Source organism: Chiloscyllium punctatum, chromosome 45, assembly GCF_047496795.1.
Source record: "Chiloscyllium punctatum isolate Juve2018m chromosome 45, sChiPun1.3, whole genome shotgun sequence".
Lineage (NCBI taxonomy): Eukaryota > Metazoa > Chordata > Chondrichthyes > Orectolobiformes > Hemiscylliidae > Chiloscyllium > Chiloscyllium punctatum.
The window spans coordinates 34656507-34668682 of NC_092783.1; the positions used below are offsets into that span (position 1 = coordinate 34656507).

General features: G+C 38.4%; 1 protein-coding gene across 3 annotated transcripts in view; it reads right to left on the bottom strand.

The window, feature by feature from the left end:
- Window positions 1-3185: 3185 nt before the first annotated feature.
- The window catches only part of itpr3 (inositol 1,4,5-trisphosphate receptor, type 3), a 269802-nt gene continuing 260811 nt past the window's right edge, over window positions 3186-12176 (bottom strand). For all 3 annotated transcript variants that reach the window (XM_072563528.1, XM_072563529.1, XM_072563527.1), the window contains exons 56-58: window positions 8753-8913; window positions 4777-4938; window positions 3186-4153 (exon numbers count right to left, since the gene is read on the bottom strand). In XM_072563528.1, the coding sequence (XP_072419629.1) occupies window positions 4061-4153; window positions 4777-4938; window positions 8753-8913 (416 nt within the window). In that variant the 3' untranslated portion in view covers window positions 3186-4060. The remainder of the gene's footprint in view (window positions 4154-4776; window positions 4939-8752; window positions 8914-12176) is intronic.

Sequence of the window (12176 nt, forward strand, 5' to 3'; positions counted from 1 at the left end):
TATTCAAACAATTTGGAATTCAGCATTCTTTTGCTGATTCTCTAACAGTACGCCAAGTAAACCATCCTTTAATATGTTAAACTTCAGCACAGTTTATGACATATCTTTTTCTTCTTATGTGCAATATAATGGATGTATTGTTATGACCAACTTGGTAAGATGCACTGGTGCTTGAACCCCACTAATCCTGGGCTTGTCATAGAAGTTAAAAAATAATCAAAGTACACAAAATCCCCAATTTAGCTGTCTGATAAATTCAGTTTAACATAAAACATTAACCAGGTTTCTGTACTTAACAAAAACTGCTATTACAAATAAATAGAATTAACCACAATTTAAACAAATACGAACCATCAATGGCTAATTATTAGATTAGACTAGATTCCCTACAATGTGGAAACAGGCCCTTTGGCCTAACAAGTCCACACCGACCCTCCGAAGAGTAACCCCCCCCAGACCCATTTCCCTCTGACCAATGCACCTAACACTATGGGCAATTTAACATGGCCAATTCACCTGACCGGCACATCTTTGGACTGTGGGAGGAAACCAGAGCACCTGGAGGAAACCCACGCAGAGACAGGGAAAATTATTATTTGAAACTCTAACACCCTTTTAAAACCTCTCACACAGACTGATGACAACAAATTTTTGTTTGTTTATGAGTGGAGGGAGAAAAAACAAAGAAAGCACAACTCAAATCATCAGACCAGAGCCCTCGCTAAGGTATTCTTTTTGCTTCAAGACATTCTGTGCTCCAAAGTTCTTCCATATTCACTGAAGACTCCAGATTTTCACATTAATTGTTCAGCTTTATAATCATTGGTTTGATGCAATAGCTTACAGCAAACAGTGAGAGTATACAACTATCTTCAGGCTTGTATTATTTTGCTGCAGGAATTTAGAGACAGACCCTCTTTCCAGTCTGGAAACTTTCTACCCCAACCCTCCATCATTCCCAAGCGCAAGTTGCTCAGCCCAGGAACCAGTGGGAGAGTTGTCAGGCTGATGATGTCTGGCATCCATAACTGGTCACACTGCACCCATAGCTCCATGCTGTGTGGTCTAACCTTCCTCCCACCATTTGGAAAGCAGCAGTGTAAACAACTTTTCATGAGCTCCAGTAGCTTGTTTTCAAACGTGTAGCAATTTCTGCCTCAGTTGTTGCTTTTAAAACAGTTCTTCTCTCACTTTAGTCCACAAACAAAATAAAATCAAAAGATTTACAGTAACCACAATGAATTTTGGTTGCCAGTGCTATGCTCACACAAGCTTTAGTTAGTTTATTTTGTTAGGACAAACACCCCCACCCTCCCAACTGTACCTCCCACCTTCCCTCCACTGTACTTCCTACCTCCCCATCCTGAGTTTATATTGGATTATGGTTATTCAGCCCCATGTTAATGTATCACCGTTGCATTTAGAAATAAGTCCAACGATGATGAATTGTGTACTCCTTTAAACACCTGGCCAAAACATAACTGGATGCATTGTGTATTACTCTGTTAAGGCTTACACTGTATTCGAATCAGATCAAATTAAACATCTTTATAATTATGTATTCCAATATTTTGGGATAGTAGTTACACCAGGAAAACTATATTTTTACTGTCAATCCACAGTCACTTTTTGTGTCTAGTAAGTGTAAATGATGTTTTCAATCTTTAAAACATTGGCTTCATACAGACAGTGTTTTAGTTGAAGATGTGTGGAGAGGATGATTAATGAAACAGTTGCTTTGGAATCAAATTCTCCTCCTAAGTGACCAACTGATAAATATACTGGAAGTACCTGACCATTGTGAAGATGTAGATTTTTCCAAAATTGAATAATTTGGTACAAAATGAGTTGTCCATGAAACATTTCTTGTGGAAACTTAGTCTTCCTTTTATTTATGCAGCCAAGGGCCACCAGTTCTGATTTTAAAAAACACATTAATCAGGAAATACAAGTTTATATCCTAAAATTTCTTTATAAACTCAGATGTAGAGCCCTGATAACATGATGCATTACATTCCTTTCAATGTCACTACATCCTTTCTGATGTTCAATTGCCAGATTGTTGCACAATAGCTGAAATTTCTACATTCATATAACTGTAGAAAATATTTGCTTATATTCTATTTCTCAAAAATATAGGCATAATTTGCCTTGCACTGTCTGAAAGCAAACTGATCAAATTAACAATTGTGCAGGTGTGGAAGGACCATTTAGTCATACAAGTTTGACCTCTTAGTTAGCTGCCATTTGCAAGAACAGAGAATATATTGACTAGCCGATAATAGCAGTAATATTGAACAGAGCACGAAGACCTCTTTGGAGTGCTGTATGTTTTTTGGAGTCTGTTGATTAACTGCCAAAATTACTTGCATTGCTCAGCCATAATTTATCTGAATTATAAAGAAATAAATAATGACTAATTCCTTCCATTAAAGAGATGTCCCAAAGAAAAAAAAGTTAAAAATATATCTTTTATTGGGATGAATTACTAGCAAGAAGCAGTATATTACTTAAAATAGAAATACTTATTCTATTAAATGTGTCTGTTTGATCCTCAATTTGTTGCAACTGTTCAGAAGAGAGCAAGACAAGATCCTGTCAGTAGAAGACATCACAAGATATTTTTCTCTCTTGTTGAGGAGGTAGACAAAAGTCTGCAGTGTCCAATAGTCATGGAAGGCATTGGGAAAATCATTGGGCGCATAGATGATCTTACTCCAAGTTCACCAGTGCATTAGGTCTCAGAACAGCAATAAGCCATCCTATCTGGTATCAAGAGTGGCAATGGAAAAGCACAGCAGGTCAGGCCTTCCAGGGAGCCCTTCATCAGGAGCCCTTTTCCAGCAGCACTCTGATCTTCAGCATCTGCAGCCCTCACTTTCACCATCCTATCTTGTATAACCACCCAGCACAGTGCCACTGAGTTGACCTGTTTCAAGCAGACAAAAATTCTTAGGTTTCCATTTGATTACATTTTCAAGGTGTTAGAACTGCTAAACTATGAATATCAAACCATTTTAAATCACTGGCTAAATTGCTGTTTAATTGAGTTTATTAATTCATCCATGGGATAGGTTCAACACACAAAGAATCAGGAAATTGAAAATGTCAGTATATTTTGTGCTGTATAAATAGCAGTTGGCTAATCACAGACTTGTGAAAGACAGACTATATTGACGTGAAGATATTTTGAGACTTTTTGGTTATTTTATTGGGTTCAGCACAAGAGTGGCATTAAAAAATTACACCATAACAAAGGTTAAAACTAAAAAAAAATTTATTAGAATCCAACAATCTGTCATTTGTCAAATGGACATTGATTTCTTGTAGATTCCACATTCTGAGAATTAATTTTAATGGTAGTGTTGTAGCCAGTACATTTTTTGTAAGTAAAGCAAATGTTAACACTGGCTCTGCATGTGTGACTGCAGAGAGAATGTAAGTTGAAATCTGGGATGAGTTGTTCATGCTGATTGTTATGAAGTGATTCTGTTTCGTCTTCTATTCCAGCATTAAACCTGTGTGTAGATGCTGTTGTTTAGTAACTTTGATTCAAACCTGTTATTGCAACCAACTGAGGAGGTTAGAAGTGGAAGATTCATAAAGTGATATTGTTTCCCTGCCTGAAGCAGGTAATCAATAGATTTCTTCAAGTTTTCCAATTTTACCAAAACGTAAAACACAGAAATGAATGACTTTGTACATCATAATTTCAATATATATATATATATATATATATATATAAAACCTGCAGTTAGAAAATAGCAACAATCACATTTTTAAGATATTGCACAGTGACATCATCACCAGAACTGTAATATAAAACCCCATTTCCCTTCCCAAGAACTGCACTCGTTTTTAATTTACAAATTATTTTAATCCTCATGCAGTTTGCAAGTGTAGTTTCCTTGCTTTAAGATGTCTTCCACAGTCCCAGGGAAAATACCTTGTTTCAATCTAATTTACGATCAGATGTATTTTGTTGTAACAAATTATGTTAATACACAACAGTATCATTAGGCAGTGACGTGAATATTAAGTTGTAGTGCACTGGAGATTTTCACGCTTTCGCCATCTGATGGTTTGTGTTTGATATATTGCTTTGCACATCCACAAATCCCAATCTTTGCCTGCGTTTCCTTTGTTCTGTCATCTATATAAAACAAATGATAGATTATAATTTCTTAAAATCTAAAACATTGTTTAGTGACAACATTTGCATTTGATTGTATCAACCACTTGTTTATCATAATAGTTTTTGTGCATTACATTTTATTCGGGGAAAATAAATTAAACAAGTTTTTAAATTCTTTGTGACAATTTATTTGCCAACTTCTTTTCTTAAAGAAGGCAGATAGAGAGAAATGGCTGCTTGGGAAATGAGCAGGTATAAAGTAATTTATAACAGAGAAAGTATACACAGCATAATTATTCTGGCATTTTACAGCAGAGAAATTGGGTGGATTCTAAATTTCCTAGTGAGGTTGAGAGTTTGACATTTAAAGTTCACAGTTTACAGTATTATGTCAATTTGAATTCATACAAACTGAAAGATTATACGGGAAGAGAATAGTTCAACACATCCACCACCAGTTGTGATGGCTGGAATATCATGGTCAGAATCCTCCAATACCTCTATGTAACCATGTAAACTCTTGAAAAGGGTCAGAAGAAAAGGAAATCCAGAGCAATAAGCGAAAAATACTTGGAAAAATTACTTTGATTTCCTCATATGCAAATTTGTCCTTTGATACAATAAATTGGATAAATACATGCCTGTTCTTTTAGTTCTGTAAGTTGGTTTGTGAGGTTTGTTACGAGTTTCATTGTCAAGAACAATTTGTCCTGTAGATTTCGAAATTCATTTTGCTCTCCTTCTCCTTCGTTGCTGACCAGAGACATCGCACGCATACGTGGAAACCAATCCAAATTTTTAGTCTACAAAAAGTAATTAAAAAAAACAGCAGGTGTTCTGGTTATCTATATTCCTGGATTGGCACACAATTTTTGGCATTTGTTATTACACTTAAACTTCCAGCATGAACGAGGCGCGTTGAAAGAAAATAACTTGCACGTGCTAGTGCCTTTCATTTTCTGAGGAAGATATTCCAAAGTTTTCATAAACAATTAACTATTTTTGATCGATTCTGTTGAAAACTCAGATCCAAAATATTAATTTTGGTTTTCTCTCCACAGATGTTGTCTTAGGTGTTGAGTATTTCCAACAGTATTTTTTTCTATTTTAAGTATTTTCGAAGTGTGTTCACCATTGCAGGTAAATGTGGCAGTCAAATGTCATACAGCAAAGTTCCACAAACAGTAAGGAAATAAATCAGTAGATAACCTCTTTTAATGTTGCTGATCGAGCAATAAATGACAGGACAGGACACAGACAGAACTCTCATTTAGTCAAATTTTATCTGGAATATTTTAAACCACCCAAGCAGGCAAATGGGTCCTTGGTTTAACATCACAATCAAACCCATCAATATTGCGGAATTCTGTCAGTACAAAATAGATAGCTAACTAGCAGCCAAGTTCAGAAAGTAATACAGAAGGAAAATGGAGCATTGACCTTTATTTCTAAGGAAATGGAGTATAAAAGTAGGGCTGTGTTGCTAAAACTACACAACACAATAGTAAAATAATATTTGCATCAGCAAGTGTCAGGCAATAACTATCGCCACCAAGAGAGAATATAATCTATCTCCCTTTGTCATTCAACAGCAATATTACCACTGAACTCCCCCAACATCAACATCCTCAGAGACCAGAAATTCAACTAACCGGTCACATTAATATTATGGCTTTGGTAAGTCAGAAGCCAAACTGGTGGCACATCTTAACATTCAATTCCTTCACCACCAGGATACAATGGCAGCTGTGTGTACGAACTACAAGGTATAATCAAGCTGTCAAGGCTCTTTGACTCATCTTCCAACACTATGACCTGATCAGCTCCAAATATAAAGCTTAATGTATATAGGATAACATCAACGGAAAGATTCCTTCCAAGTCAAACATTATCCTGACTTGGAAATACATTGGGGAGGAGCCAGTGTTGGACTGGGGTGGACGAAGTTAAAAATCACACAATACCAGGTTAAAGTCCAACAGGTTTATGTGGAAGCACTAGCTTTCGGAGCGCTGTTTCTTCAGCAGGTAGCTACAGAACAAGATCATAAGACACAGAATTTATAGCAACAGATTACAGTGTCATGCAACTGAAATGAAATATTGAACAAAGCTAGATTGCTGACATATCTTGCAGTGGTTGCCATGACAGGGTTGTACTGTGTTGTGGTCCATGTTGTCCTGAAGGCTGGGCAGTTTGCTGCGAACAATGGGTCTTTTTAAGGTTTGGCAGTTGTTTAAAGGTGAGAAGTGGTGGTGTAGGGAAGGTCTTGGCAAGGTGCTCATCCTCATCAATAATGTGTTGCAGGCTGCGAAGAAGATGGCATAGTTTCTCCGCTCCGAGGAAGTATTAGACAATGACAGGAACCCTATTGGTCAGAGGTGTCAGGCAAGACATGTCACAGTGTCGACATGGATACCACCATTACACGTGAGGACACTACCCACCATATACTCATGTGACTTGGCCAATGCTGGCTATCTCATACATTACAGGCAAGGACGCCTTGAGGCATGGTACATTAGCGAAGCCAAGCAGACTCTACAACAACAGATGAATGGACACTGCGTAACAATCACCAGACATGGGTGTTCCCTCCCAGTCGGGAAACACTTCAACAGTCAGGGACATTCGGCCTCCGATCTTCAGGTGACCATCTTTTTTTTTATTTCAAAAATATACTTTATTCATAGAATGATTTGATAGTCTGTACATTTGATCATGCCATACATATGTCCATATTTACAAACACAGATTCGACTTTATTCTTGTCCTTTACAATCCTGTGCATTTTTTTCAATCTTGTATATATACATATATTTGGCTGAGGCATCAGCAGAGCCCAAAAAACGTCTGTATGGGCCCCCTGTTATTCTTTCGGCAGGCCGATCTTACACGGTGGTCTTTCCCCACCGCGCCTTGGCGGCAGCTGCCCCAAGCTTCAGCGCGTCCCTCAACACGTAGTCTTGGACCTTGGAATGTGCCAGTCTGCAACACTCGGTCGGGGTCAACTCCTTCAGCTGGAAGATCAACAGGTTCTTCAGGTGACCATCCTCCAAGGCAGACCTTGGGATACGTAGCAATGCAGAATGGCTGAGCAAAGGCTGATAGCCAAGTTCTGTACCCATAAGGATGGTCTCAACTGGGACCTTAGGTTCATGTCACACTACAGGTGACCCCCTACACACTCACACTCACAGGTTTGTACTCCATCACACTCACGCACACATTTTACCAAGCATGCACACATGCAAACAGACACCCTCTTACGCACACGCTCACATGCACACACTCACACTCTCTTTTATGCATGCGTGCACATATAAGTCTGTGGGGTGAATTTGAATTTGCAGAATTATATTTGCAGATACATTCTATTTTGCTCAAAAAGTGCACAATCTGCAAGCAGTCAATCCATGTAATATTTTATAACTTTCTACTTTGGAAATAGAACCAGCCTGACTCAAGATTAGGATACAGACAGAGTCTAACCTCACACTTTTAATGCATTGGTCTGAGCTGAGATGTCACCTTTTGTTCATAAACCCTTAAGTCATTTGAGAACGTGACTGAAAAGAAGTTCTGGGATTTACATATTAATGAAGCAAGGTGGGACTGAAGGGTCTGTTTCCGTGCTGTACATCTCTATAACTCTTTGAAAACCTGCAAACCTTTCTACACGATGAAAGACTTAACAGCAATCTAGGTTTGCTCAATATATCATTTCAGTTGTAATCTTCTGGTTTAAATTCTGTGTCTTATGATCCTGTTCCATAGCTACCTGATGAAGGAGCAGCACTTCAGAATCTAATGCTTCCAAATATACTTGTTGGACTATAACCTGGTGTTGTGTGATTTTTAACTTTGGAAATATATTGCCATTCCTCCACTGAGGCAGGATCAGAGTTGGGAATTGTGTTCCAAATGGCACTGAGAGTGTACCTACATCAAAAGGAATGCAATGGTCAGAGAGGACGATGAATGACCAAATTCTCAAAAGACAATTAGAAATGGGCTCTAACTGCCGGCCTCACCAGTGGCACCCACATTCATTAACGAATACAAAATAAGTCTGGATTAGTATATGAAATGGGAAGTAAAAATAACAAGAAATGAAAGGTGGCATTTTATTGTTTGTCCCATTAACTTGAGCAGTTTTAAATAGAGCACAAACTACGATTGCTGATTTTCAGTTTGGAGTTGGCATTGATTATTCTTTGTTCAACTATCATCTGGTCAGCTATAGAATAAGGCTTCCAACTGTCATATGGTCAGCTATAGAATAAAGCTTCCATCAACTTGGCTAACTCAGAAGAGGGCTTAATGCATTAGTCTGATTTTTTCCACTGTCTAAAATAAGTATTTTGTGGCGGTTTTCACAGAGTGAGGGACACTTTTTTGTACCCCTGGTCATACACATAATAGCAAAATCATTTCAGCTAACAGAAAAAATATTATCAAGTACCTGGCATGAGCTGGCTGGGAACCAAGGTCCAGGAGGTCATAGAATTTCAGGCTACTTTTTCCATGATGAAGTATACAAATTTATGTAGCTGTGAGTTGTATTGAGTGAGCTTCAAGATTAAATCATATATAATCGCTTAATTAATACATTACCTTTATCATTTGAGCAACGTAGCTCTCTGGACCTGTATATTCAGTCTTTTTTTTGACATGAACCAATACAATGAAGTACAAATAATTCCAAATGTTGTGTTCATTGTTAATATGCTCTTCAAATGATACAGTCTTATTATCAAACTTGTCACGCTCAAGGCCTGCACAAAACAAAATCAGACATTACTTCCAAAAAAAAAATTACCAATCCTGGAAAATAGTTGTTCAAACTGTGGAATATTTCTTCATCTGCAATTTTATGTCCCGCTGGTCTAATGTGGCTCGATTCCACTGTGGCAGGAAATTCAAGAATAAAGCCATATTCATTGTCACAACGGCAACTTTTAAAATTCAAATAGGGGCATTTCTCAATGACCACCCGCTCATTGAGAAAAGAAATGGCAGCAAACAGTAATGGTGACTGAGAAGTTCCATTAACATGTGGTGGATCAGGGGGTGAAAAGTAACACTTGCATTGCCTACTAGTGGAGCACTGAAATGTATTTGAATTTTTGTTGGTAGGAATTCATTGTGGATTACATAGGGAAATGATATCACCAACCCAAAGAAACCCAAACATATAAATAGAAAGCACGAATCATCAGCAGTGCTTCAACCGGAAGCTCACTGAAGACGTAACCTAGTATGGTGACGAAACATTTGAAAATGAACCTTCCAGTTCAACGAGCAAACCTACATCCACATATAAAAATGTTTTATAAGCCTGATATAAATGGGGTTCCAGCTGATTTTTGTCTGAAATTACAGAAATAAAACCACAGTAGGGTGGAAGGTGAGGACCAGAGGGTTCTGTCCCTGTTGCGGTTGGAGAGACATTAGGGAGACAGGACACCTACTTACAGAGCGCTTCAGAGAACATATCCAAGACACCCTTACCAACCAAACCCACTGGCCATGGCCGAACACTTCAATTCCCCCTCCCATTCTGCCAAGGATATGCAGGTCCTGGGCCTCCTCCATCTCCACTCCCTAACCACTAGATGCCTGGATGAAGAATGCCTCACCTTCCACCTCAGGACCCTCAAACCCCATGGAATCAATGTGGATTTCACCAGTTTCCTCATTTCCCCTCTCCCCACCTTATCCCGGTTCTCACCTTCCAACTCTGCATCGCCCTAATGACCTGTCCATCTTCCTTCCCACCTATCCACTCCACCCTCCTCTCTAACCTATCACCATTACCCCACTTCCATCTACCTATTGCACTCTCAGCTACCTTTCCCCCAGCAGACCCCCGCCCCCCCCCCGCCCCCCGCCCCCCCCCCCCATTTATCTCACCATCCCCTTGGCTCACAGCCTCATTCCTGATGAAGGGCTTTTGCCCAAAATGTCAATTCTCCTGCTGCTCGGATGCTGCCTGACCTGCTGTGCCTTTCCCCCAGCACCACACTCTCGACTCTAATCTCCAGCATCTGCAGTGTTCATTTCCATCAGATACTCTATTCACTCCCATTACCCCATCAGCGGGATAGATACTACTCTTTCCCAGCTATTTTCAGTTCTGAGAAAAGGTCACTGGACTCAAAACATTAACTCTGTTTTCCTCTCTACAGATGCTACCAGACCTGCTGAGTTTCTCCTGCACTTTCTAATTTTGTTTCAGATTTACAGCATCTATAGCTCTGTTTTTATTGAAGTTAATAGCTACTTGAGGTGTTGTATGTAACTTCATATCTGTAATATTGATATTTCTTTTGGTGTCTGTGCTGAAAGAAAGAAAACCAGTCAGCTCGGAAAGGAAGGAGTTTCTTTGCATATATCAGTAAATTGAGTTTTAAAAGATGGATTCTTATGATTTCTAACAGTTTTGAAAATAAGCACTTCATTTGATAGACTGTGTGTATTTATTGTAAAACCCATTCCACCTTGATTGAAGACAATGACTTAGGCTGCATTAAAATTTCACAGGCTATCATTTTATTCCAATAACTTTAAGTAACATCTGGCTGATTATATTTTTATGCAATTCAGCATAAACAGTAAGAAAATAACAAAGATTTGGGTTACACAGTGACTTCAGCATAGTAAACAATCCATAAACCATGTACCAGAGGGGGTATGGCCTGTTATCTCAATTCGGTCTTTATCCAGCATTTCTACCATACCTGTTTCAACAGTGGTTGCTGGATAACAATCAGGTGTCACTAGCTTGGTTTATCTTCCCCTTTTAAGCGAAAGGATAATCTGATCAACTGTTTCTTTTACCCAAACACCCCAGTGGAGACTGAGCAGGGGATTAGAAGTGATCTGGTCTGCAAGACTGTGATGAACACTTCTTCTACTGACACTATCGGGAATTCGGAGGTTTTATACTTCAAAGGAAATTGAAACTGCTATTCAAGACTGATATGGTTGCAGGAGAACCTTAAATAAAAGCTCTTTGAAAATCATGGGTATAGTTAAGGGAAGAGGATAGTATATTCTTCAGTTATGCCATATGCATTGAGAATATTAAGGATACTTATGGGTGCATTATATACAACATTGCAACAGAATTCAAATACTAATTTATCACACGTGATGGTTTTATACTAAGTCTGGTACACAGAGATCCAGCTTGCCAAGTATCAATATAACTAAAACATATTTATCTTAGCTTGAAATTGAGGAAATTTTGATGCAATTCACTGAAAAATAAATGTGGTCCTGTATATTTGAATATGTTTGGGATTGTTGCTTTAATTATTCTTGAACATGTATCTCTACTTCATTTTCCAAACTGTCAACTCTGTACTTTATTTAATCTTGAAAGTTATATTACTTCTTTTCTATCTATTTTCTACCTGCATTTTATGACAACTGTGAAATTTCCGAAAAACATACAGATACCAAAGTAAGACTGATAGAATGAAAACATTTAATGTATTCTCTGGAAAGTGTTTTGTTGTGCTAGTAAACTGGGTTCAATGGTTTCATGCTTTTCAGAGTGGAAGCCCACTTTTGGGCTTTTGGTCTTTTCTGATGACATAGGCTGGCAGGTTCTTGATGAATTAGCACACAGAGGGAGACCACGAGTAGGTTACCATTAACTACCACAATTAGAGGAATGTACAACACAGTGTAAAGAACTAGCAGCTTACCACTGATACAAGGTTGCATACTGAGAATGTGATGATTGTAATCATCTGAAGGCCTGGACCAATTCTCTGGAGTCATGACATCACATTCTACTCCAGCAGCAGGGAAGTTTGAGAGATGACCTTAAATAAGTTTATATAATAATGTGGGGTATAGATAGAGTTAATGGTAGTTGTTTTTTTTTCCCTCAGTTGGGGATTCCAAGATGAGGGTACACAGTTGTAAGGTGAGAGGAGAAAGATTTTAAAAAGACCAATTTTATACACAGAGGGTGGCTTGCACGTGGAATGAACTTCCAGAGGAAGTAGTGGATGTGTGAACAATT